Raw genomic sequence first — 27478 nt, 5'->3', positions numbered from 1 at the left:
ATGCGGGCCCATTCATGGGCAAAATATTCCTCGTAGTTGTAGATGCATTTTCAAAGTGGATCGAATGCACCATTTTAAACTCAAGCACAACCTCCGCCACTGTGGAGAGCCTCGCAACCATGTTTGCAACGCATGGAATCTCTGACATATTGGTCAGTGACAATGGTCCGTGCTTCACCAGCGCAGAATTCCAAGACTTTATAATTGACCACGGCATAAATCACGTCAAGACGGCACCGTTCAAGCCGGCCTCCAACGGCCAGGCGGAGAGAGCAATGCAAATCATTAAACAAGTCATGCTTAAAATCCAAGGTCCCACGCTGCAGGGTCGCCTGTTGCGACTGCTGCTAGCATACAGATCTCGTCCGCACTCACTGACTGGGATCCCCCCCCCCGCGCAACTGTTGATTAAAAGGACTTTAAAAACAAGGCTCTCATTAATCCTCCCAGACATGCACGAAATAGTTGAGGCAAAGCGCCATAAGCTGACTGAGTACCATGACAGAAATTCGAGGGAGAGATGGAATGAGATAGGGGACAAAGTGTTTGTACGAAACTATGGCAGGGGTCCCAAATGGCTTGCAGGGGCAGTATCGGGCAAGGAAGGAAACAGGCTACTGGTAGTACAAATGGACAATGGCAAAACCTGCCGGAGGCATGTAGATCAAGTCAAAAGCAGATTTACCAACAACACTGCAGAACCAGAGGCAGACTACAATGTGGAACTCGCACTACACCTGGTGGACAGACAGAGGGAACAACCTGAGGAAAGGGCAATCCCAACAGACAGCCCAGGCGAGTCAACAACAATCACACCAATCGAAACAGACAGCCCAGGCGAGATACCAGCAACCACACCCAAAGAAAAACAGACACCAAGGCAAACAACTGAACCACAACTCAGACGCTCCACGCGAGAGCGTAGACCACCTGAGAGACTGAACCTATAAAGACAATAAGACCTTGGGGGAGGGTGATGTCATGTATCTTACATTATTATATATAACTGTATCCTAACATGCTATACATGACTGTAATAAGATATGACCTGTAACCACCAGCATACCTTACCACCAGGGGTGCACTTGCAAGAGACGGGTATATAAGGACAGGTCTCAGGCAAGTGCAGCATTCCAGAGCTGTGAAATAAAGGTGCAGGTCCAGAGTGACCTTGACTTCACTACATGCCTCGTATGAATCTGTACTGAGGGGACAGGACTTTACAATACCGACGAAACTTGGAATTCTTTTTTTGGCACAGTCGGGCCACTAAAAAAAAAAAAAATCGGACGTACCTATACAACTGCACCAAAAAAAACCATGTGAAATTTTTGGGCCCAGTTTGGCCGCCAAATTCCCTGGACCTGATGGCCAATATCCTTGGGTTTTAAAAGAAATGGCTGCAGAGATAATGGATGCATTGTTTTGGATCTTGCAGAATTCCGAAGATTCTAGAATGGTCGCCATGGATTGGAAGGTCGAAAATATAACCATGTTATTCAATGAAGGAGGGAGAGAGAAAACAGGAAATTATAGGCCAGTTAGACGGATATCAGTCGTAGGGAAAATGCTCGAACCTATCATTCGGGATGTAGTAACAGGACACTTTGAAAATTGTAGCATGTTTCGGCAGAGTCAGCACAGTTTTATGAAAGGGAAATCATGTTTGATTAATCAATTAGAGTTTTTGAAGGTGCAATTGGTAGATAAAGGGGAACTAGTGGATGTAGTATATTTGGATTTTCAAAAGCCACACAAGAGCTTCTTACACAAGACTAGGGGGCTAAAATTCTGGGTCTCAGTAAGACCAGTTCCTGCCCGTTTTCGGTGGGCCACGTGGCAGAATCCTGTGGTCAACTGGCCGCCCCAACCCAAATTCAGGTCGAGGATTTTTCGGCCCGGACCCAATTCCACTCCGCTGCGCGTTATCAAAACGCGCACTGCCGTACTCCTGCATTTGCAGAATACACCGACCGGAAATTGAGGTTAAAAAATCGTTGCCCCGCCATGCGGTGCCCCCGACAGCTTTTTCTGTCGGTGTACCTTCTCCTCATTGTGTGCAGCCAGACAGCCCTTCAAGGGGAGGGCCCACTGCCGTGGCCGACATGTCTTTATTTTTGCCAGCAGGCTTCCCGATTGGCCGGCAAAATAGTGCCCACAGGTTCGGCCGGGCCAGTGGCTGAATCCCTCCCTGGTGGCCCAGTGGCCGAAGATATAAAATGGCGGATTCTTTCCCCTTTAATGGAGGAGTGTGGTGAGGCACACGCGCTGTGATGTCGCCACCGCTTAGTCGCGGAGTGATAGCTGTGGAGTCCCGGTCCCACCCCAATTCAGCCCCATCAGCTTGCCTTACCGCTGAACTTCCGCCCCCACCATGACCGACTTCCGGTCCAACATCAAAAAAACCCCATAGTGCCGAAAATCAATGGAGAGGCCGCATCAACGATCCCGGCGGAAAAAACTTTAAATAGGTAGGTACTCCAACTTTTTGGCAGCCCTGAATTCTGGCCCCTAGGGCTTATAGGGTATATTCAAGACTGAGATCGATAGATTTTTTGACACTATGAGAATCAAAGGATATGGGGACCGGGTGGAGTTGAGGTAGAAGATCAGCCATGATCATATTGAATGAGAGAGCAGGCTCTTAAGGACCGTCTGACCTACCCCTGCACCTATTTCTTATAAGAACATAAGAAATAGGAGCAAGAGTAGGCTATTTGGTCCCTCGAGCCTGCTCCGCCATTCAGTAAGATCATGGCTGATCTGATCGTGGACTCAGCTCCACTTCTCTGCCCACTCCCCATAACCCTTTACTCCCTTATCGCTCAAAAATCTGTCTATTTCCATCTTAAATAGATTCAATGACCCAGCCTTCATAGCTCTCTGGGGTAGAGAATTCCACAGATTTACAACCCTCAGAAGACATTTCTCCTCATCTCAGTTTTAAATGGGCGATCCCTTATTCTGAAACTATGTCCTAGTTTTAGTTTCCCCTATGAGTGGAAATATCCTCTCTGCATCCACCTTGTCGAGTCCCCTCATTATCTTATAAGTTTCAATAAGATCACCTCTCGTTCTTCTGAACTTCAATGTGTATAGGCCCAACCTATCCTCCGAAGTCAACCCCCTCATCTCCGGAATCAACCTAGTGAACCTTCTCTGAGCATCCTCCAGTGCAAATATATCCTTCCTTAAATACGGAGACCAAAACTGTACCCAGGTGTGGCCTCACCAATACCCTGTACAGTTGTCGGACTTCTCTGCTTTTATACTCTATCCCCCTTGCAATAAAGGCCAACATTCCATTTGCCTTCCTGATTACTTGCTGTACCTGCATACTAACTTTTTGTGTTTCATGCACAAGAACCCCCAGATCCCTCTGTACTGCAGTACTTTGCAATTTTTCTTCCTTTAAATTATAAATTGCTTTTCTATTATTTCTGCCGAAGTGGATAACCTCACATTTTCCCACATTATACACCATCTGCCAATTTTTTGCCCACTTAGCCTGTCTATATCCCTTTGCAGATTTTGTGTGTCCTCCTCACAATTTGCTTTCCCATCCATCTTTGTATCATCAGCAAACTTGGCTACATTAAACTCAGTCCCTTCATCCAAGTCATTAATATAGATTGTAAATAGTTGAGGACCCAGCACCGATCCCTGCGGCACCCCACTCGTCACTGTTTGCCAACCGGAAAATTACCCATTTATCCCGACTCTCTGTTTTCTGTTAGTTAGCCAATCCTCTATCCACGTTAATATATTACCCCCAACCCCGTGAGCTTTTATCTTGTGCAGTAATCTTTTATGTGGCACCTTATCGAATGCCTTCTGGAAATCCAAATACACCACATCCACTGGTTCCCCCTTATCCACCCTGCTCGTTACATCCTCAAAGAACTCCAGCAAATTTGTCAAACATGATTTCCCTTTCATAAAACCATGCTGACTCTACTTGATTGAATCATGCTTTTCCAAATGTCCAGCTACTGCTTCCTTAATAATGGACTCCAACATTTTACCAACGACAGATGTTGGGCGAACTGGTCTATAGTTTCCTGCTTTTTGTCTTATGTTCTTATCAACCCAACCCTTGTTCCTTTTTCATTTCAGATACCCAAGAACTGGAACCTTCCCAGTCAGTGGAGCCACCAGCTCAGAGAATAACACTGCGCATATTTTAGAGGCTAGGATAGAAGAGGGATCTGCACGTGGTGAGTAAATTGCACAAGTGTGCAGGGGCCAGGGCAGGGAAGGACAAGGCAGGATAGCGCAGGTGCTAGCTCACCGGAGGGCGAGGTCGCACACTAATTCTGCTGCAGAAGAGTCAAATGAAGACTTCGATGAGCCATGCTACAGAAGAATGCTGATACGTGTACTTAACCAAATGCTTGGTGCACTGGAATGCATGCCAGAAAGCCTACACAATATGTGAAGGAGCATGGAGGAGTCCAGCACCAATTTGGCACAGTGTTTTGCACAGAATTTGGGACCTATCCTTTCCAACATTGAAAGGTTGGTCATCTCCATCAGCACACCTGTGGAATCCACCATGATGCAGTGTCTGATAGCTGACATCTCAGCTTCCATTGCAGCACAAACAGTTTCCATCAAAAATCTGAGAGGTGCATTGAAGCTCAGACTGTTGCCATCATGGCTCTGTTTAAAGGGGCATCCAGGGCATCACAGTAGTCCATCAAATTTTTCTCAAACAGATCAGTACGATTGCTGAGGCACCACCCTGCGAGTGGCAGTGACTCCATGGAACATGAACCTACTGTCCTCTTAGGATGACAGCATTCCTGCTCCAATCCCTGCTGCACCAATCCCTGTCACTCTCCCGTTGCTTTTTTCAGTTATCTGTTAGCCAGACTGCTGCAGCCCAGGCTGAGATGGTGCAGTCTGAAGCCGGTCCCTCTAAGCCCAGAGATGCTCGAGGTCGTCCTGTAAGGCCATCTGGAGTTTCCTCAATTGAATTCCCTGCTGCAGCCACAGGGGAAGCATCTCGTATGTACACTAGGATGGACAAAGGTACATGGAAGACAGGCACTAATGCATAAGGGTGATTAGTTTAATTTTGCATATTTATAAAATTGGATTGGAATGTATATTTTCTGATGATTTTTATTGTGTGTTGTCTGAAAGAGGACTTTGTGATCTTCAGTGTTGGAGGAAAGGTAAGGAGTGTGGGACTGTTGGTGAATGGGGAGGTGTGGTTGAGGTTACTGGTATCGGTCATGAATAATCTGATGTGGAGCTCAGACAGAAAGCGGCTGCCTATGCTGTTGCCTCCCTTCTTCCTGTTGCTCTTCCTCCTTCTCCTCAGCTTCTCGCCTGATAGGTGGTGGCAAGGGCTGTTGCCTCATAAAGACCAGTTTGTGCAGCAAGTAGCATACTACCACAAATCTTGATACATGCTCAGCTGAGTACTGCAGGTGTCCTCCAGGCAGCGGAAGCATTGCTTGAGGACACAGATGGTGTGCTCTATAATGCTCCTTGTGGCAATATGGCTCTTATTGTAGGCCTGTTCCGCCTGCTTTATGATGATCTGCAAGCCGTGATCCTGAGCAACGGATCCACCACAGACCCAATTCATGCACAGACCGGGATCTAGCAAGGCCCTTCTCGATCTTCCTTGCTGCAATGCTATATTTCATCCTCAGTAAGCTCCCGGCTGGAGTGGAGGTAATCTACAGAACAGGAAACTGTTCAAAAGCAAAATACTGCGGATGCTGAAATCCGGAATAAAAACAGAAAATGCTGGCAATCTCAGCGGGTCAGGCAGCATCTGTGGAGAAAAAGCAGAGTTAACATTTCAGGTCGACGACCCTGCGTCAGAACTAGAGAGTATTTGAAAAGAACACATTCTTAAGAAGCACTGAAAGAGGGAGAGGAAGAAAGAACAAAAGGGAAGGTCTCTGATAGGGTGGAAGGTAGGAGAGATTAGAGAGACAAAAGAGATGCTGGGCAGAATTGAAATGGTAATGCCAGGAGTTATAAAAACATTAGTCAAGATGGGGTGTGAATGGCAGAATAATGACCAGCTGCCATTAGAGACAAGGAGGAAAAAAACAGGCTTTGGGGGGGGGTGCAAAATTAAGGCACATGGTATTGGGGCTAAAGTATTGACGTGGATAGAGACCTGGTTGGCAGACAGGAAGCAAAGACTGGGAATAAACAGGTCCTTTTCAGAATGGCAGGCAGTGGCTAGTGGGGTACCACAAGGTTCAGTGCAGGGACCCCAGCTATTTACAATATATATTAATGATTTAGACGAAGGAATTGAATGTAATATCTCCAAGTTTGCAGATGACACTAAGCTGGGTGGCAGTGTGAGCTGTGAGCAGAATGCTAAGAGGCTGCAGGGTGACTTGGAGAGGTTAGGAGAGTGGGCAAATGCATGGCAGATGCACTATAATATGGATAAGTGTGAGGTTATCCAAGTTGGTGGCAAAAACAGCAAGGCAGATTATTATCGAAATGGTGACAGATTAGTAAAAGGGGAGGTGAAATGAGACCTGGGTATCATGGTACATCAGTCATTGAAAATAGGCATGCAGGTACAGCAGGCAGTTAAGAAAGCAAATGGCATGTTGGCCTTCATAGAGAGAGGATTTGAGTATAGGAGCAGGGAGGTCTTGCTGCAGTTGTACAGGGCCTTGGTGAGACCACACCTTGAGTATTGTGTGCAGTTTTGGTCTCCTAATCTGAGGAAGGACAATCTTGCTATTGAGGACATGCAGCGAAGTTTTATCAGACTGATTCCCGGGATGGCACGACTGACATATGAAGAAAGACTGGATTGACGAGGCTTATATTCACTGGAATTTAGATGAATGAGAGGGGATCTCAAAGAAGCATATAAAATTTTGACAGGATTGGAGAGGTTAGATGCAGGAAAAATGTTCCCGCTGTTGAGGAAGTTCAAAACCAGGGGTCACAGTCTAAGGATAAGGGGTAAGCCATTTAGGACCGAGATGAGGAGAAAGTTTTTCACCCAGAGAATTGTGAACCTATGGAATTCTCTACCATAGAAAGTTGTTGAGTCCAGTTTGTTGGGAGTTAGATGTGGCCCCTACGGCTAAAGGGATCAGGGGGTATATGGAGAGAAGGCAGGAGTGGGGTACTGAAGTTGCATGATCAGCCATGATCATATTGAATGGTGGTGCAGGCTCGAAGGGCCGAATGGCCTGCTCCTGCACCTATTTTCTATGTTTCTGTTTCAATCACCGTCTGCCCCACCTGAGACAGAGACTGTAGGTTCCGCATCGGACTCATCAGTCACCTGGGAACTCATTTTTAGTGTGGAGGCAAGTCATCTTCAACTCAAAGGGACTGCCCAAGAAGTTGTTGTGCATGGGTGAATGAGTTACAGACCGGAGTTATGAGCCATCTTTGAGGGGATAACGCTCGTCGCCCAGTAGTCCGCCTTTGACTTGCTGTGATGGTTCAAATATAGATGGAATGGAGGACTGCCGCGGAATGAAAGTTTCGTGACTGCTGCCAGGATAATGGCCATTCATCTGCATGATGTATTGCCTGTGGTCGCACACCAGCTGCACATTGAGGGAGTGAAATCCCCTGCAGTTCATAAAGATAACAGAGTTCACATGAGGCACATGCAAGGCAACGTACATGCAGTCAATGGCACCTTGCACCATGGGGAAGCCTGCAATCCATGCAAACTCTTGTGCTTGCTCCACCTGCTCATCTCTGGCAAGAGGGAATGAGATCAAAGTCTTTCTCTGTGTATAGGGAGCCTCACTTATACAGCAGTACACTGCAAACTGAGATGTTGCTTATATCTCCAGCAGCAGCCTGGAAGGAGCCAGACGCGTAAAAGTGAAGAGCCACGGTCACATTGACAACCAAATGCAATGCTGTCCTTGCCCTGCTTTGACACTGTAGTTGTGGCTTCAATAGTTGGCATATTGCAGTCACAACCTCTTTTGTGAAGTGAAGATGTCTCATTCATTGGTCCTCACTGAAGCTGAGCTATGAGAATTTTTCTCTGAAGAATCTTGGCATATATGGCCTCCTGCTGAGAGCCCCTCTTCCCCTCCTCCATCTTCTAGCAGCTTGTTCTGCTTTGCATGGCCTCTCTTCATTCTCCCAGTCATGTTCAATTTGCACAGGAACCCCTGAGGCCAACCCTGTCCTGAAGCAACTTGTTTCAGCACAAGATTTTCAACGACCAAAAAACTACTTCAAAACTAGCCAGACCAATCCCTGTAGAGTATTCAAACTTTAGTCAAGCATACAAAACCTCCAAAAACATGTACAATTGAATCAGCAGCCAGAAGAATTAATCCAGCAATTAACCAGTAAATAGTTCATGATCCATTTAAATACGCTGGTAGGGGTCCTTTATTCCGTTTAACATTATATTCAGGTGGAGTGGGCTGGAGTGTGGAGTTCAAAAATTGCAGCGCTGTTTTTATAACTCCTGGCATTACCATTTCAATTCTGCCCAGCATCTCTTTTGTCTCTCTAATCTCTCCTACCTTCCACCCTATCAGAGACCTTCCCTTTTGTTCTTTCTTCCTCTCCCTCTTTCAGTGCTTCTTAAGAATGTGTTCTTTTCGAATACTCTCTAGTTCTGACGCAGGGTCGTCGACCTGAAATGTTAACTCTGCTTTTTCTCCACAAATGCTGCCTGACCCGCTGAGATTGCCAGCATTTTCTGTTTTTATTCCGGATTTCAGCATCCGCAGTATTTTGCTTTTGAACAGTTTCCTGTTCTGTAGATTACCTCCACTCCACTGATTTGACTGTACAGCAATGCACACAGTGTCCATACTAAAACAGGGGAGCTGGAGGCAATCATGCATTGCGAGGAACCAGACAAAGGGCCCAAATTTCCCTATGAGTTGCACCGTTTTTTTTGGTGTAACTTGATTTTTCTGGTGTATCTTTTTAGTTGCAAATATGGCTATTTAATTTGCGCCAGTGTAAGTGAGATAGTTAGGTTTTTTGTTAGGTCAGTTTTTTTTTCCCCAAAAGGGGGCGTTCCCAGCCACTTACACCATTTATGCCAATTTGGCCGGAAAAAAGTTGTACTAAACTAACTTAGGGCAGTGTATATATCCACTTTTGTCCACAGAAAGACCTTACTTACAGTTAAGGAATCAGTGCAAGTAACAAGCAATTAATTAACAAATACAATAGAAGGAACCCTGCACCTAAAGCACCAAGACCAAAGTAATAAGCAATCAATAAATAAAAAATAAATAAATAGAAGGAATCCTGCAGCTAAACAACATTTCAAGCACGACCAAGCACCAAACAAAGCACAAGCAGTAATAAAAACATTCAATAAAAACTAAAAAAACTGAAGTAAATAATTAAATTAACATATAAAGAGCTGAAGTAAATCCTACCTTCAACTAAACTCAGCACGGCTGGCCGTGCGGGAGTCCCTTCGGCCTGGGATGGGGAGGGAGAACGCGGCTGCCGCCCCACCGACTTTCAACTCTCCTCGGGCGGAAATGTTTTCCCTTTTTGTCCATTTTCCCTTTTTGCCCACTGACATCTTCAAAGAGCTTATTTGTAATACAACCTAACTGCATGTTGCTAGTTATTTATTGATACACAGGATGGGATGTAAGCTAAGCACATGGCTATCACTGTATATATGCTTCTTTAACATGACAAGACCGCCAGCCAACCAAACGAACGCAAAGCCAGCCCAGCATGGCAAGTGACGTCGCTACACGACAAGCTATCCTCGGTCCAAACCACTAAACTGCAGCCAAAGACGACCAATCTCTCCCCCCTCTCTCGCGCCCTGATCAAAACTCAGTCGCACCAACCTGTTTCTTGCAGCCCTCAGCGGCTAGCCTGTGCGGCAGGCCATTCTGCCTGGGATAGGGGCTGGACGCGTTCTGCAGGCATCATCATCACAATCATGGGATGGAGCTACTATGCAAACGTGACCGCTCTACTGTGCATGCGCGCAGCTGCCGGCATTGTTTTCGACGCAGGGCTGTAACTCCACCCCCCACTCCACGAGGAGCACCGCGCCAGGACCCGGGACACACAGCAGAGCGGCCAGAATTGAGAGTAAGTTTTTCGGCGTCGCTTCCAGCGCACAAAGGCGGCGCATCTCGGGAGAGGGGGCCGAAAAAAGGGGTTGGGGAAATTTGGGCCTATAGTTACTGAGACATGGCAACAGGAAAATCCAGACTGGGAATTAAACATTGCAGAGCATAATATACTTAGAAAAGGTAGAGGGGGAAAAAGGGAGGTGGTGTAGCTGTACTTATTAAGGGTAACATAACAGCAGTAGAAAAAAAGTGATGTAGCTATCAAGCAAGACAAAAATAGAATCCATATGGGGGAAAAAGGGGTGGTGTAGCTGTACTTATTAAGGGTAATATAATGGCAGTAGAAAAAAGCGATGTAGCTATCAAGCAAGACAAAAATAGAATCCATATGGCTAGAGATAAAAGATAATAAAGGATCAATCGCACTATTAGGCATTGTTTACATACCACCTAATAGTGGATTGGAGGTGGAGGAAGAAATATGCAGACAAATTTGGGAAATTAATTTTAAAAAAACATTGAATAATAATCATGGGGGGTTTCAACTACCACAATATTAATTGTACAGAAGAGGTGAGTAAAGGGGATAAGGGAATGGAGTTCCTACAATGTGTATAGGACTCCTTTCTAACCCAATATGTAAAAAGCCCAACAAAGGCGGATTCGCTATTGGATCTAGTAATGGGAAATGAAGCAGAGCAGATAAGAGAAGTAAAAGTAGGGGAACATTGAGGCAATAGTGACCTTAATATAATACACTTCAAGATGATAATTGAGCAGGATAGAAGTATAACGAAAACCAGGTTAATAAATCGGAGAAAAGCTGATTTTGCAGGCCTTTGAGGGAGAAATGCCAGAGAGAACAGTTGTTCTTTTCAATATTTAATGTTAAAACTGCTCCTCGTTCACAATGCACTAAACTGACTTCTCTGGAACAAGATAGAAAAACAAAGGCTGAACTCTGACCTCTCTGTTTTGAAGGCTGGCTGCTGCGCTTCCCTAGATTACAACAATGTACACTTCAAAAGTATCGCTTTGTGACATCCTGAGATTGTGAAGCAATAAAAGGCACCACTGCTTGGAATAAACCAATGCAAAGTAGTTCAAAGCTGGCACAAGTCAAACTTGCGGTGCATACATTTTCTACATTATAACGGTGACTACATTTCAAAGATACATCAGTAAAGCGCTTTAGGATGTCCTGAGGACATGAAAGGAGCTATATAAATATAAGTCTGCCTCCTTTGAAATCAAGGGTACTTCTGGCACTCAGGTCTGTCATTTTCTCACATCTGCCCCCTCCCCAATATAATTGGCCTTGAAATGCATTAAAAATCATACATCTTCACACACTTAAAAATGTCTGTTTGCATGTATAATGGACGGCCTATGGAAACTTGTCACGCTGTAGTTACATCCTTCCACCAGTGTAAACAAATCTACATACCCGAAGTCCAATAAGCCCCTGGCCTCCAAGTCTGCTTCATCTGAAAACTAAACTTGCTCTTGTCTCCCCATCTGCAACATCACAGGTGGTTAAGCACGGTAGCTAATAGCCTTGAAATTTGTGGGGTCCATCCTGTCAGTACAAATATGGTACAGTGGAACCCCTATCTGCACTGGCATGAAGACAGACTTCACCCCAAATCCTGGCAACTTTAGCATGACTGGGGCAGGTTCATTCTGTCTGTAGATGGAGGGGGAGGAGAGTGCATGATGGGGGGATTGATGAAGGGGGAGGGGCAGTGTGCGCCCCTGGTACTGACTCCTCCCATCATTTTGTCTGAAGATGCTTCAGTGGTGCTAGCCTCAATACGCCTGCCATAAGGCAGATTGGCCCACAGCCACTCCACCTCCATGTGAGATGTCCTCAAGCCTTTCTAGCCAAAGAAAAAAATACCTAAATCTTTGCTCCCAGCAGAGCCTTTGTCCCTGCCGTCTAAGGTTATCAATCCCTCTGTGATTAAATGTCCTAATCTAATAAAGATATGGGACCTTTCTAAAGGCCTCAGCGGAGCTCTCAAAGAACACTGGGATAGATATCCTTACAATAAAATACTAGACAAATTCTTAATATTTCCCTTAACTCTTCATCAAGGAACCGTCTAGGTTTATCATCAAATTTATGCCTGGGTGTGTACGATGCGCAAATTGGACTCGCCAAACTGTCCAACGTCAACCAATTCAATCTATATCAGCATTTGCACTACCAACTTCCCATCCATAAGAACATAAGAATTAGGAACAGGAGTAGGCCATCTAGCCCCTTGAGCCTGCTCCGCCATTCAACATCATCATGGCTGATCTGGCCGTGGACTCAGCTCCACTTACCCGCCCGCTCACCGTAACCCTTAATTCCCTTATTGGTTAAAAATCTATCTATCTGTGACTTGAATACATTCAATGAGCTAGCCTCAACTGCTTCCTTGGGCAGAGAATTCCACAGATTCACAACCCTCTGGGAGAAGAAATTCTTTCTCAACTCGATTTTAAATTGGCTCCTCCGTATTTTGAGGCTGTGCCCCCTAGTTCTAGTCTCCCCTACCAGTGGAAACAACCTCTCTGCCTCTATCTTGTCTATCCCTTTCATGATTTTAAATGTTTCTATAAGATCACCCCTCATCCTTCTGAACTCCAATGAGTAAAGACCCAGTCTACTCAATCTATCATCATAAGGTAACCCCCTCATTTCTGGAATCAGCCCAGTGAATCGTCTCTGTACCCCTTCCAAAGCTAGTATATCCTTCCTTAAGTAAGGTGACCAAAACTGCACGCATTACTCCAGGTGCGGCCTCACCAATACCCTATACAGTTGCAGCAAGACCTCCCTGCTTTTGTACTCCATCCCTCTCGCAATGAAGGCCAACATTCCATTCGCCTTCCTGATTACCTACTGCACCTGCAAACTAACTTTTGGGGATTCATGCACAAGGAGCGCGGCGCCTAAACTCTGCCAACGTCCGCCACGCGGCCGATGCCATCGAGTCGCTAAAAACAGCTCTGGGCCCTGACTCCGTTAGGTGCATCGAGGAGGCTCAAGCACGTGGGGAGATCCCGTCCGAACTGACCCCCGTCCGGACGGAATTCCTCATCGGCGCCAAACCCCGGAACCTCCCTCGGGGGCCGGCGCCTCACAACTTGAGCCGCCTCGGGGAAATCCCCTCCGTGCCTTTCAGTTCCGCGCGGAGGGGTTTCCTGTACGGGCTGCTCCTGCACACCCTCAACTTTGCCATCCTCGCCGGCCGTCCGGACACGCCATGGCGTACCATCTTGCCGTCCGGAGGAGGCGGGGGTCCCCGATGGAGGGCACTCTACGCAGGGGTCCTCCCACTATTCATCGGGGACTTGGCCTGGAGGGTGGTGCACGGAGCAGTGCCGTGCAACAAATTTTTAAGCCGGTTCACGGACTCCCAGGCCGCCTGCAATTTCTGCGGTCTGGAGGAGTCCGTGTTCCATGTTTTTATGGAGTGCACAAGGTTGCAGCCCCTGTTCCACTATTTGAAGGGGCTGCTCCTGAAATTCTGGCTGCACTTCAGTCCCACTCTCCTGATCTTTGGGCACCCTGTGCGGAGGGGAGCGGGTAGGTCCGAAGGCCTCCTCGTAGGACTGCTCCTGGGCACGGCCGAGGGTGCCATCAGCCGGTCCAGGCAGCGGGCGGTCGAGGGGGTCGTTCAACCTGACTGCCTGCCTCTCTTCCGCTCTTACATCCGGTCCAGGGTGTCCTTGGAGATGGAGCACGCGGTGTCCACCGGTACGCTCGCGGCCTTCCGCGAGAGGTGGGCACCGGAGGGACTGGAGTGCATCATCACGCCCGGCAACCAAATTTTAATTTGATTTTACGTTTTAAAGTTTAATTTGTTTTAATTGCCGGTGCTTTTAGTGTCCCCCTCCCCTTTTATAGGGGGCACTGGGAAAATTTGATTTTAGCGCCCCAAAAAAAAACCAAAAAAATAATTTAAAAAAAAAAAGGGGCCTTGAAAATGTCTGCTGTGTCACCCAGGTCGGGTGGCATGGTCTTAATGTTTTATGTTTTGCAGGTAAACTCAAAAGAGTTTCATGCACAAGGAGCGCGGCGCCTAAACTCTGCCAACGTCCGCCACGCGGCCGATGCCATCGAGTCGCTAAAAACAGCTCTGGGCCCTGACTCCGTTAGGTGCATCGAGGAGGCTCAAGCACGTGGGGAGATCCCGTCCGAACTGACCCCCGTCCGGACGGAATTCCTCATCGGCGCCAAACCCCGGAACCTCCCTCGGGGGCCGGCGCCTCACAACTTGAGCCGCCTCGGGGAAATCCCCTCCGTGCCTTTCAGTTCCGCGCGGAGGGGTTTCCTGTACGGGCTGCTCCTGCACACCCTCAACTTTGCCATCCTCGCCGGCCGTCCGGACACGCCATGGCGTACCATCTTGCCGTCCGGAGGAGGCGGGGGTCCCCGATGGAGGGCACTCTACGCAGGGGTCCTCCCACTATTCATCGGGGACTTGGCCTGGAGGGTGGTGCACGGAGCAGTGCCGTGCAACAAATTTTTAAGCCGGTTCACGGACTCCCAGGCCGCCTGCAATTTCTGCGGTCTGGAGGAGTCCGTGTTCCATGTTTTTATTGAGTGCACGAGGTTGCAGCCCCTGTTCCATTATTTGAAGGGGCTGCTCCTGAAATTCTGGCTGCACTTCAGTCCCACTCTCCTGATCTTTGGGCACCCTGTGCGGAGGGGAGCGGGTAGGTCCGAAGGCCTCCTCGTAGGACTGCTCCTGGGCACGGCCAAGGGTGCCATCAGACGGTCCAGGCAGCGGGCGGTCGAGGGGGTCGTTCAACCTGACTGCCTGCCTCTCTTCCGCTCTTACATCTGGTCCAGGGTGTCCTTGGAGATGGAGCACGCGGTGTCCACCGGTACGCTCGCGGCCTTCCGCGAGAGGTGGGCACCGGAGGGACTGGAGTGCATCATCACGCCCGGCAACCAAATTTTAATTTGATTTTACGTTTTTAAGTTTAATTTGTTTTAATTGCCGGTGCTTTTAGTGTCCCCCTCCCCTTTTATAGGGGGCACTGGAAAAAATTTGATTTTAGCGCCCAAAAAAAAAAGGGGGGGCCTTGAAAATGTCTGCTGTGTCACCCAGGCGGGTGGCACGGTTTAATGTTTATGTTTATTTTCAGGTAAACTCAAAAGAGTTTCATGCACAAGGACCCCCAGGTCCCTCTGCACCGCAGCATGTTGTAATTTCTCCCCATTCAAATAATATTCCCTTTTACTGTTTTTTTTCCCCCAAGGTGGATGACCTCACACTTTCCGACATTCCGTATGCACACAAGCAATTGAGTGAATTAATTCATACTTTCGCCAAATCAAAGTCGTAGTCTGACATGTTATACATTAGCAAATATTTATTACCCTCAGAAATTAGCAGTACTTACCCTTAAACACTAAGTATCCAAATAATGAGTAGATAAGAGTTTATTTTAATTCATACTCAGGATTGCAGGCAAGACTGCACTATTTCCTCTCCCTAATTGCCCTGAGATGGCGGTCATGAACCTTCTCTTGAAAACAGTTTTGATATGACTCAGTGGCTTGCTCGACCACTTCAAAGGGCAGTTAAGAGTTAACCACTTTGGCGTGGGTCAAGAGTCACATATAGGCCAGACCGGGTAAAGACAACAGGTTTACTTTCCAAAAAACAGTGAATCAGTTGGGTTTTTACAACAATCCAACAGCTTCATGGTCATCTTTGCTGAAAGCCTTCAGAAAATCTGTTATATTGGGGAGAATTTATCCCCAAAAAACGAGCGTGTTTGGGTCGGGTGGGAGGTTAAAGTGTTAAGAATCTGAATCGCACTCCGATCTTACCCCCAATGTCATCCCGAGGCCTCCGATCCCCCTTCACCATGCCCCCGGACCTCCAATCCCTCAGGCCTCAGATCTACCATCCATCGCCAATCCCTCAGGCTTCTGATCTCCGACCCCCATCCCCTAGACTCCTAACCCTCCCTCTATCCTGTCTGCACCCTGGCGCCAAAATCTTCCCGCCCGACAGCCTCTCAATCTGGCTAGCTGTGGCCGGAAAACAGGAAAAAAAAAATTAGAATCAGGTCCTGCAGCAGGGCCCGAGAGAAACCCGCACTTCTGGGTTTCCCGACCTCAATCCAACCCAACCCCAGGGTAAAATTCCAGCTCATTATGTCCACTGGGTTTGCTTAACTACCAACTAGAGTGGGAATACCTTCACCACACGGACTGCAACGGCTCAAGAAGGTAGCTCACCACCACATTCCAAGAGCAACTATGTATGGACAATAAATGCTGCCCTTACCAGCAACACCCACATCCACCTCACACTCAACAAGCTCCCCGCTGGAGTGGAACTAAACTATAGAACCAGTGGGAATCTGTTCACCTTTCGTCGCCTCCAGGCCAGATCCAAGACCGTCCCATCCTCTGTCGTCGAACTACAGTACGCGGACGACGCTTGCGTCTGTGCACATTCAGAGGCTGAACACCAAGTCATTGTAAACATCTTCACCGAGGCATACAAAAGCATGGGCCTTACACTAAACATCCATCAGACAAAGGTCCTCCACCAACCTGACCCCACCAGACAGCACTGCCTCCCAGTCATCAAGATCCACGGCGTAGCCCTGGACAACGTGGCCAACTTTCCATACCTCGGGAGCCTATTATCAGCAAGGGCAGACATAGACGATGAGGTTCAACACCGCCACCAGTGCGCCAGTGCAGCCTTCGGCCGCCTGAGGTAGAGAGTGTTCGAAGATCAGGCCCTCAAATCTGACATTAAGCTTATCGTCTACAGGGTTGTAGTGATACCCGCCTTCCTGTGTGGCTCAGAGACGTGGAGCATATACAGTAGACAGCTCAAATCGCTAGAGAAATACCAAAAATGCCTCCGCAAAATCCTGCAAATCCCCTGGGAGGACAGACGCATCAACGTCAGTGTTCTCGATCAGGCTAACATCCCAGACATCGAAGCACTGATCACATCGACCAGCTCTGTTGAGCACATTGTCTGCATGCCGGACACAAGACTCCCAAAGCAAGCGCTCTACTTCGAACTCCTACATGGCAAGTGAGCCCCAGGTGGGCAGAGGAAACGTTTCAAGGACCTCAAAGCCTCCTTGGACCTGGGAGTCCCTGGCCCAAGACCGCCCTAAGTGGAGGAAGAGCATCCGGGAGGGCATTGAGCACCATGAGTCTCGCCGTCGAGAGCATGCAGAAAACAAGAGCAGGCAGCGGAAGGAGCGTGCGACAAACCACTCCCCACCCACCCTTTCCTCTAACGACTGTCTGTCCCTCCTGCGACAGAGACTGTAATTCCCGTATTGGACTGTTCAGTCACCGGAGAACTCACTTTTGGAGTGGAAGCAAGTCTTCCTCGATTTCAAGGGACTGCCTATGATGATAATGACATCCCATTAATGAATAAAAGTCATTTTTCAAAAAAATTCTGTTATCCACTCCAGGAATTCTGATAGATTTCCGATGCATGAAAAAATTATGCTGACTTTCCCTACATTTTTTTTAGATGAAGGTGAAATATTGTTGAGATTTTTTCCACTGTAGAGCTCCTGTAACACAGGAGATAGAAACATAGAAATTTACAGCACGGAAGGAGGCCATTTCGGCCCATCGTGTCTGCGCTGGCAGACCGAGAGCTATCCAGCCTAATCCCACTTTCCAGCTCTTGGTCCGTAGCCCTGTAGGTTACGGCACCTCAAGTGCATACCCAAATATCTTTTAAATGTGGTGAGGGTTCCTGCCTCCACTAGCCTTTCAGGCAGTGAGTTCCAGACCCCAACCACGCTCTAGGTCAAGAAATTTCCCCTCATATCTCCTCTAAACCTCTCCCAATTACTTTAAATCTATGTTGCCCTCGTTGTTGACCCCTCTGCCAAGAAAAATAGATGTTTCCTATCCACTCTATCCAGGCCCCTCATAATTTTATACACCTCAATCAGGTCTCCCCTCAACCTCCTCTGTTCCAACGAAAACAGACCCAGCATCTCCAATCTTTCCTCAGCCAAAATTCGCCAGTCCAGGAAACATTCTTGTAAATCTCCTCTGCACCCTTTCCAGTGCAATCACATCTTTCCTGTAATGTGCTGACCAGAACTGCACATAGGTTCTCCAGCTGCAGCCTAACCAGTGTTTTATACAGTTCAAGCATAACCTCCTTGCTCTTGTATTTCATGCCTCGACTAATAAAGGCAAGTATTCCATATGCCTTAACCACCTTATCTACCTGGCTTGGTACCTTCAGGGATCTGTGGACATGCACTCCAAGATCCCTTTGTTCCTCTACATGTTTCAGTGTCGTACCATTTAATGTGTATTCCCTTGCCTTGTTAGACCTCCCCAAATGCATTACCTCACACTTATCCGGATTGAATTCTATTTGCCACTGTTCCACCCACCTGACCAGTACATTGATATCGTCCTGCAATCCGCAGCTTTCAACCACACAGCCTATTTTAGTGTCATCTGCAAACTTCTTAATCATACTCCCTACATTTAAGTCCAAGTCATTGATATATACCACAAAAGGCAAGGGACCCAGCATTGAGCCTTGCAGAACCCCACTGGATACGGCCTTCCAGTTACAAACACCCATCAACCATTACCCCTTTGCTTCCTGCCTCTGAGCCAATTTTGGATCCAACTTGCCACTTTGCCCTGGATCCCATGGGCTTTTACTTTCATGACCAGTCTCCCATGTGGGACCTTATCAAAAGCTTTGCTAAAATCCATATACTACATCATACGCACTGCCCTCATCGGCCTTCCTAGTTACCTCCTCGAAAAATTCAATTGAGTTAGGCAGACACGACCTTCCCTTAACAAATCCATGCTGACTGTCCTTGATTAATCCATGTCTTTCCAAATGAAGATTTATCCTGTCCTTCAGGATTTTTCCCAATAATTTTCCCACCACTGAGGTTAGGCTGACTGGCCTGTAATTACTTGTTCTATCCCTTTTTAAACAAAGGTAAAACATTAGCAGTCCTCCAGTCCTCTGGCACCACACCTGTAGCCAGAGAGGACTGGAAAATGATGGTCGGAGCCACTGCTATTTCCTCTTTTGCTTCTCTTAACAGCCTGGGATACATTTCATCCGGGCCTGGGCATGTATCCACTTTCAAACCTGCTAAGCCCCTTAATACTTCCTCTTACTAGGTTTATCTCATCTAATATTTCACACTCCTCCTCGTTCATTGTAAAGTCTGCATCGTCCCTCTCTTTTGTGAAAACAGATGCAAAGTATTCATTAAGAATCATACTCACATCTTCTGCCTCCACACATAGATTTCCTTTGTGGTCTCTAATAGGCTCCACTCTTTCTCTAGTTACCTTGTTCTTAATGTATTTATAAAACAAGTGTGTTTTCCCTGATTTTACTTGCCAGCATGCTTTCATGCTCTCTCTTTGCTTTCCTGGTATCTATTTTAATTGCACTCCCTGCACATTTTATACTCCTCTAGAGTCTCTGCAGTACTGTGTTCTGTCATAAGCTTCCTTTTTTTAAATCTTACCCTGTATGTCCCTTGACATCCAAGAGTCTCTAGATTTGTTAGCCCCACCCTTTTTTTTTAAAAAAGGGAACATACTTGCTCTGTACCCTCAGGATCTCTTCCTTGAATGCCTCCCTCTGCTCTGATATTGATTTACCATCCAGTAGCTGTTATATCTTTCTAGTAAGGCAGGCTTGTCTCCTGCCACTACTAATCGAGGCAAGCTCTGAAATTGATCCTTGTATTTCACCGGTACAGTGATACGACCTACCACAGGAATGTTCTCTTCAGAGTAGCCTCGCAGCTTTATTTTGGATTTCTCCAATGGGAAGTCACGCAATTTGTCGAGGTATAGCAACTCCGGTACTACACTCATGGAAGGACTAGTGCCGATTTCCATGGGTATCTTGGTTCCTGCAACATCGCTGTTAGTTAACCTCATGCTCCTGATGATGTGTAGCTCTAAAACCTCCTCGTCCTGTTGTTTTTCTTCCATGCTATGTAGTCTCTGGGGATTTCTAATTATAGCCTTGAAAGCTGGTTTACCTTTCAGTCGGCTTGCCTTCGCAAGATGCCCAGTTTTCCTGCAGATGAAACACTCTGTCTTCACATATGGACAACTTTGAACAATGTGTTGTCCCAGGCACAGATAGCAGGACTTCAATGCTCTGTTACCATTGCCAGTTGCTGAGACTTTGGGGCCCAACTGCCTTTTACTTTTAACCTGCAGGCGATTCACCTAGGTTGTCTGACGACTGGAAATAGTATGAAATTCTCGGGAATATTGGTCGGCCATGTTCATTGACATAGCTGTCTGACATGCTAAATCAAAAGTCAAGTTAGGTGTTGTCAATAACTTTCTTCTGATCACATCATTTTTCAGCCCACAAACAAAGCGGCCACGCAATGCTTGGTCCTTAAAGTTTCCGAAATTACAGTGAATAGGTAGCTTTTTTAATGCTACAATGTACTCAGATATTTTCTTCGGTTAACTGATCTCATATTCCGAAATGATAACTTTCAGCAATTTCCAGGGGCTCAGGACTGTTGTGCTGTGCTCAAGAGATGAGTCCTTTGGTTTGACAGGCACAAGCAAATTTTTCAGGGTTTCATACACCTCGGGTCCTGCTTCAATTAAGAAAATAGCCCTTTGTCGTTCCAACACCACTTGGTTATGGTTTTCATCATGATATTATTTGGGGTGAAAAACATTTTTAGCTGCTCCACATACGCTCCGAAACTTTCACGGTCGCGTTGAAACTCCTCTAAACGCCCTATTATTTCCATAGGCGCGGCCATCTGGACTCTAGCCGTTCAAACAAGTGTGCTTGTAATTTATCTTGGATTTGTAGCTGTTAATCAAAACAGAGAAGCTCGCAAAGTCTCTCTGTTGGTTGGCTGAATCCTCCAGCAACAAAAATTGCAGCTTTTTCCCCCCCCCCCGATTATCCCATCGTCGTCGCCATTCTTATATCTTTCTAGTAAGGCAGACTTGTCTCCTGCCACTACTAATAGAGGCAAGCTCTACTCACCTGATTTAATTTCACCTCTCTCTCTCTCTCTCTCTCGTAGCCTTGCAGCTCTATCTTGGATTTCTCCAATGGGAAATCACGCAAGTTGTTGAGGTATAGTGACTCCAGATTTGTTAGCCCCACCCTTTTTTTTTAAAAAGGGAATATACTTGCTCTGTACTCTCAGGATCTCCTCCTTGAATGCTTCCCTCTGCTCCGATATTGATTTACCATCAAGTAGCCGTTTTCAGTCCACATTGGCCAAATCCCATCTCAGCTCAGCAAAATTAGCTTTACCCCAATTGAGAACTTTTTTACCTGGTCCAACTTTGTCCTTTTCCATAACTACCCTAAATTTTACTGAATTATGATCACTAGTACCAAAATGCTCTCCCACTGATACCCATTCCACCTGCCCCTCTTCATTCCCCAAAACCAAGTCCAGAACCGCCCCGCTTTTATTGGGCTCGTTACATACTGGCTAAAGAAGTTCTCCTGAATGCATTTTAGGAATTCCGCACCCTCTGCACCATTCACATTACTTTTTTTCCCAGTTAATATTAGGGTAGTTGAAATCCCCCACTGTAGTTTTTGCACTTCGCATCAATTTGCCCACATATTTGTTCTTCTATCTCCCTTTGACTGTTTGGGGATTTATAGTGCACTCCCAGTAGTGTGATCACCCCTTTTTTGTTCTTCAATTCAACCCATATGGCCTTGTTTGATGACCTTAATTAATACTGCGCCCTCCTTTTTTACCCCGCTCTCCATCCCATCTGAAAACCCTGTAACCAGGAATGTTGAGCTGCCACACCTGTTCTTCTTTCAGCCATGTCTCAGTAATGACTATAATATTGTACTCCCAAGTGTCTATCTGTGCTCTCAGCTCATCTGCCTTATTCCCTATACTCCTTGCATTGAAGTATATACCATTTAGTGGTGCCAAACTCTCGTTGTCTATTTTCCAGCCCTTGTTTCCTCTGTCTTGCAAATTAATTTTCTACTGCCCAATTCCAGTTTTGCTTCTCTCCCCACTGAATCTATTCCCCGGTTCCCATCCACCTACCAAGCTAGTTTAAACCCTCCCCAACAGCACGAGCAAACCCTCCCGCGAGGATACTGGTCCCGGCTCTGTTGAGGTGCAACCCGGCCGGCTTGTACAGGTCGCACCTTTCCCAGATACAGTCCAGCCACGCATTCTTCTTCTCTATCCTCCTATTTCTGTACTCACTAGCACTTGGCACCGGCAGTAACCTTTGAAGTCCTGCTTTTTAAATATCTCTCCAGCTCCCTAAGCTCTGCCTGTTGGACCTCATCCCTCTTTCTACGTATGACATTGGTACCGATATGGACTTCAACCTCTGGCTGTTCACGCGCTCCTCCCCCAGAATGTCTTGCAGCTGCTCGATGAAATCCTTAACCCTGGCACCAGGGAGGCAACATACCATCCTGGAGTCATGTCTGTGGCTGCAGAAACGCCTATCTGCTCCCCTATCGAATTCCCTACAAGTATTACTCTTCCATTCTTCTTCCTTCCCCCCCCATGGTGCCGTGGACTTAGCTCTGGCTGCACTCCCCAGAGGCACCATCGCCCTCACTAGTACTCAGAATAGAATACCAGTTGGAGACGAGATGCACTCAGGGGACTCTTGCCCTACCTGCCTAGACCTCCTCTTCTGTCTGGTGGTCACCCACTTCCTCCCTGCCTGCACACTCTTTAGCTGTGGCGTGACATGCTATCCACAAAATTCTGTCTCGCGGATGCACCGCAGTGACTCTAGCCACCGCTCAAGCTCCGAAAAACGGAGCTCAAATTGCTGAAGCTGGAGACACCTCCTGCACACATGGTCGTCCAGACCAAACGAAGCGTCCAGGATTTCCCAAATGTCACAGGATGTACACTCCACGGGACTGAGCTGCCCTGCCATGCCTCTAGTTAACTGACTATAAACTAAACTATAAAATAAACTTAACACTCGAAGGCAAAAAAAACCCCACTCACTGGCAACTCACCAATCAGCTCCTTCCCTCGTGCCGATGTCACTTTTGGTTTCTGATGTCACTCGTGTTGAGTTGTTATCGGCTCTCCGCCTGCTCGCTGCCGCTGCTGCTCCGATCTGCCCCTCTTTCCCAAATTCCCACTCTTTCCAAATTCCCAAATAAACCACTCTACTTAAGTCCACTCCCTTTAAGACCACTCTGTGCAGACCACAGAGATCTGACGTATATATTAATATAATAATGTAAATGAGAACAAAACAATATCTCAAGAGCTTAGAAGGCAGTAAGATTATTTAAAAACTGATAAATTAGTGGAAGATTAAATCCTTGATACTATTTCAGGCAATCCATTCAGAATGCTTCCATTTCTACAGGAAAAGAAGCTTTGCTTGATTTCGTTCTAGAAAATAAAGTGAGGCAAATAATTTGGTGAGTAGGAGAACAATTGTATAATGGCAACCAAAACATATTTGGGTTATAGAGTTAGAAAAGGACAATAAAGATTCAAAGATAAGGATATCGGACTGGAAAAAGGCAGAATTAAAAACAAGAACAGGAGTAGGCCATTCAGCCTCTCAGGCCTGTTGAGTAAGAAGGAATCTGGCTCAAATTAACTGGACCAGAAGATTGGCAAACAGGACATTGGAACAGAAGGGAATCTTCAAATATGAAACAGGGAGTGCAAAATAGATTCATTCCCATGAGGTGAAAATATGAAGAAATGCTAGCAGATAATATAAAAAAGGATAGTAAAGTTTTTTTTGGAAATGAAATATCAGTTAGAGAGGGTGGGACTGCTCAAAGCTGAAGTGCAAAAGTCTTGTTCTGAGTAATGAAGGCATGGTCGAAAGCTTCAATAAATATTATGTCCTTTTTTACAAGTGATGGTGGAATTGAGACTGTGTATTGGAGGAGGATGTGAAACAATTGAGAGAGAGAACTGTAGAAAAAGAATTAGTTCTGAAAAAATTAGCAAACTCAAAAGCGGGTAAGTCACTGAGCCCTGGCATCAGGCACCCAAGGTTATTTAAGTCAGATAGGAGAAAGGATCTGACCACAATTTTTCAATCTTCCTTAAATATGCAAATTGTATCAGCACTGGAGGCCAGTATAATACCTGTATTCCAGAAGGGAGGGAAGGATAAAGCAGCTAACTATTGATCAGTTAGTTTATCAGTGTGGGCAAACTCTTTGAATCCAAAATAATTCAAGATAAAATTTAGAACTATGTGGGTTTATTGAGAATATCCAGCTCAGATTTGATGAACACAAGTCGTGTTTAACAAAGCTAAGCATTTTTTTTCAAGAAGTGATTGATTAGATAGATGGTTGCTGGAATATGGAATGTGTTGCCACAGGAAGAGACCATTTGTAAAGAAAATGTGGATAAATATTTTGAAGCAGAAGATGATGCAAGGTCATGGGAAGGGAGCAGGGCAGTGGGTTGGGTTTTGAGTGCTCTTGTAAAAAGCCAGCACATACCTGAGGGGCCAAATGGCCTCCTTCTGTGCTGTAAACGTCAATGATCATATTTCAAAATACAGGTTGAACCTCCCTGATCCAGAATCCCCTTATCCGGAACCACCCCTCGTCCAGAACCATTCCCGGCCACCGGGTGACACATGCGCAGAACTCCGACATGAACAAATTGAAGTCCTTGCTCGCTGCCGACTCCCGTAATCAATAGCCTGACCTCGCGATCCACCACCCACTCCCCCACGATCTCTCTGCCGCATCCCAGCCCCAATTTCCCCTTGCTCAGTACCTGCACCATCCAATTTAACATGACCATGCCTCGTCCAAAAAAATCCCTTATCCAGAACAGGCCAGGAGCCGAGGGTTCCGGATAAGGGAAGTGCAACCTGTACTACTAAATGTCGAGTAACGTTTCTCATAGTAAGATGATGCGCTGCTTTTGAAGGTCAGAAATATTATATCATAGGGAATACAATGTATTATTCTTCTGCTAAAATGTGGCTTTAAGGCTGCAAAGTGTAACTGATGTTGGCTCTGCAAACCTGGTTTCTCCTTCCCATGGGCGTTCGACTGAATTGTAGGAAAAAGAAGCGCACTTACCTGAAGCTGCTGCACCCACAAGAGATCCCGGTCCTGAGGCCTCCACTGACTGTGCTTCACAGCGCGTGCATATCAGGACGTGCGCAGGGTTGGAGTTGCAGTCACATGGCTCTGGGCAGCCAACCCAGGTAAAGTATGTTCCCATTCATAATAATGGAAACTCCGTAAATTGAATGAGAAACCATCCCCCGCACCCTCCCTCCAAACACACAAAACATTAATTTTAAAAAAATAGAAAAAATACACTACATGTATAACATTAATTTAAATTAAAGTTATGTATTAAAAAATGTCTGATTTTTTATTTTTACTTACTTGTAAAAGTGGGCTATGTGCCTGCTTTTATCAGGCGCAAGAGTTTTCAGGACATCTGCTGGGCAAGATATGGGTAAATACCGCAATCTTGCCCAAGCGAATGTCCTGGATGTGGAGATGCGGAGGATCTGTCAAGCTCTAGCTTGACAGATCGGAAAAGTCGAATTTCAGCACATGTGCATTGTGCGCTGAAAACCGGCTTTTGCGATGCCTTCCCAGGTCCGTACACACTCGGGAATCCAGGATTTCTGGGCCGTTAAGTTAATTTTGGCTTGAGGACACTCCCTGTTAACTGCTGGAGATCAGAACTCTGGTTTTGTTTATGGCAAGACCAATTAAGCAGATTCAGACATTTTGACTCCAGTATGTTGAGTTCCTGCTGAGTTCCTCTGTAGATTCCAAATGTAACCTTTGTTTCTTCCTATTTATTTTTCAGTGCAACAATTTGGATTAGACAATGTGCGATTGACAGTAATTGTGCACATGTAGGGTCTTTTTTTTATTAAAGTATTGATATATCCATTATAAAGTTCCCTGGCAGCTTTGCTTAATACAAAAGAATAACGGCTGCTATCAATGCAGGTATCAAAAACCTGTGATTTCCATGTTGTTGATACATGATGAAATCCATAAGATGGGTTTTAAATTGTGAAATAATGACTTCAAGTTATAGTGCAATAATTTGCATTTGAGTAACAGAAAATAAAATGGACAAGATGTTAGGGACAGTTTCAATCTCAGTTACATATATACGCAAACTTTTGACATAAATCACCTGTGATAAATAGTTAACTCAGATAAAAATTGTGCGACAACAAATCAAGAAGTTACGGAGCTATGAAATTTAATGACATCAAATCAGCAGTAACCATTCTACTCAGTGAACACCAATCTGTATAATCTGATTTTCCACTTTCAAATAAGGATATAAATAATTTGGTGCCTGTACCTTCAGCTGCTCTCTTGAAGAACACTTTGCAACTGCCACAGGTGAGTGCTCCATAATGACATCCTGATGCCTCATCTCCACAAATGAGACAGGTTTTCTGAGGTTGAAAAAAGTAGTCCATCTGGAGACCAAGATTCCTTGTATTATCCAATCTTAAATGAAAACAAAGAACATGTAAATCTACGAATGTCTACTTTGAAGATTTGTATAGATCTGTCAGAACAAGTCAGAAATGTTGTTTTACATTGACTGAATGTCAAGTTTAATTTTCTTAGATTGCTTTCTGGATTTTTTTTAAAATCAGTGCTTTGGCATTTTCATTCTGTAATTTTATCTTTTTCCATTAACATATCAAACCAGGGCCTCTAGAATAAACTGCACTGTTTTATTAATTTACATAAGACATCTAATCAGATAAAGATGTAAGGAATTGGAAAGAGTCGGTGCTGCAATATGGAATTTTCAAACATTTTTCTTCACATGATTTATATACTGCGGATGCTGGAATCTGAATTAAAAACAGAAAATGCTGGAAATACTCAGCAAGTCAGACAGCATCTGCAGAGAGAGAAACAGAGTTCACGTTTCAGGTCGATGATCCAGAACTGGAAAAAGTTGTAACAGGTTTTTAAGCAAGTGTAGGGACAGAAAAACAAAAAGAAAGGTCTGTGATAGGGTGGAAGGCAGAAGAGATTAAGAGACAAATGGGATGATGCTGCGAGGCAAAAGGAGATGGTAATGGAACAAGTTATGAAACAAAAGATGAGTCTAGATAAGGTGTAAATGAAGATGGCCGAATCATCAACAGTCATCTGCTTAAAACACTTGCTTAAAAACCTGTTACATCTTTAATTTTTTCCAGTTCTGACGAAAGGCCATTGACCTGAAACATTTGATTCTCTCTCCACAGATACTGTCTGACCTGCTGAGTATTCCCAGCATTTTCTGATTTATATTGAAGTTCTGCTTTAAGTTAAAGTGAATTTATACATAAATGTGACAAAACACCATTGACTGGAAATGTTAACTCTGTTTGTCTCTTCACAAGTGCTGCCTGACCTGCT

The 27478-nt window shown here is 45.8% G+C and overlaps 1 protein-coding gene across 2 annotated transcripts in view; it reads right to left on the bottom strand.

The window, feature by feature from the left end:
* The window catches only part of ar (androgen receptor), a 393648-nt gene that overhangs the window by 164702 nt on the left and 201468 nt on the right, over positions 1 to 27478 (bottom strand). For both annotated transcript variants that reach the window (XM_070882802.1, XM_070882803.1), the window contains exon 2: positions 26415 to 26566. In XM_070882802.1, coding sequence (XP_070738903.1) covers positions 26415 to 26566 — 152 coding nt within the window. The remainder of the gene's footprint in view (positions 1 to 26414; positions 26567 to 27478) is intronic.

This window comes from Pristiophorus japonicus, chromosome 6 (genome assembly GCF_044704955.1).
Source record: "Pristiophorus japonicus isolate sPriJap1 chromosome 6, sPriJap1.hap1, whole genome shotgun sequence".
NCBI lineage: Eukaryota > Metazoa > Chordata > Chondrichthyes > Pristiophoridae > Pristiophorus > Pristiophorus japonicus.
This window is presented reverse-complemented; position numbering and strand designations above follow the sequence as displayed.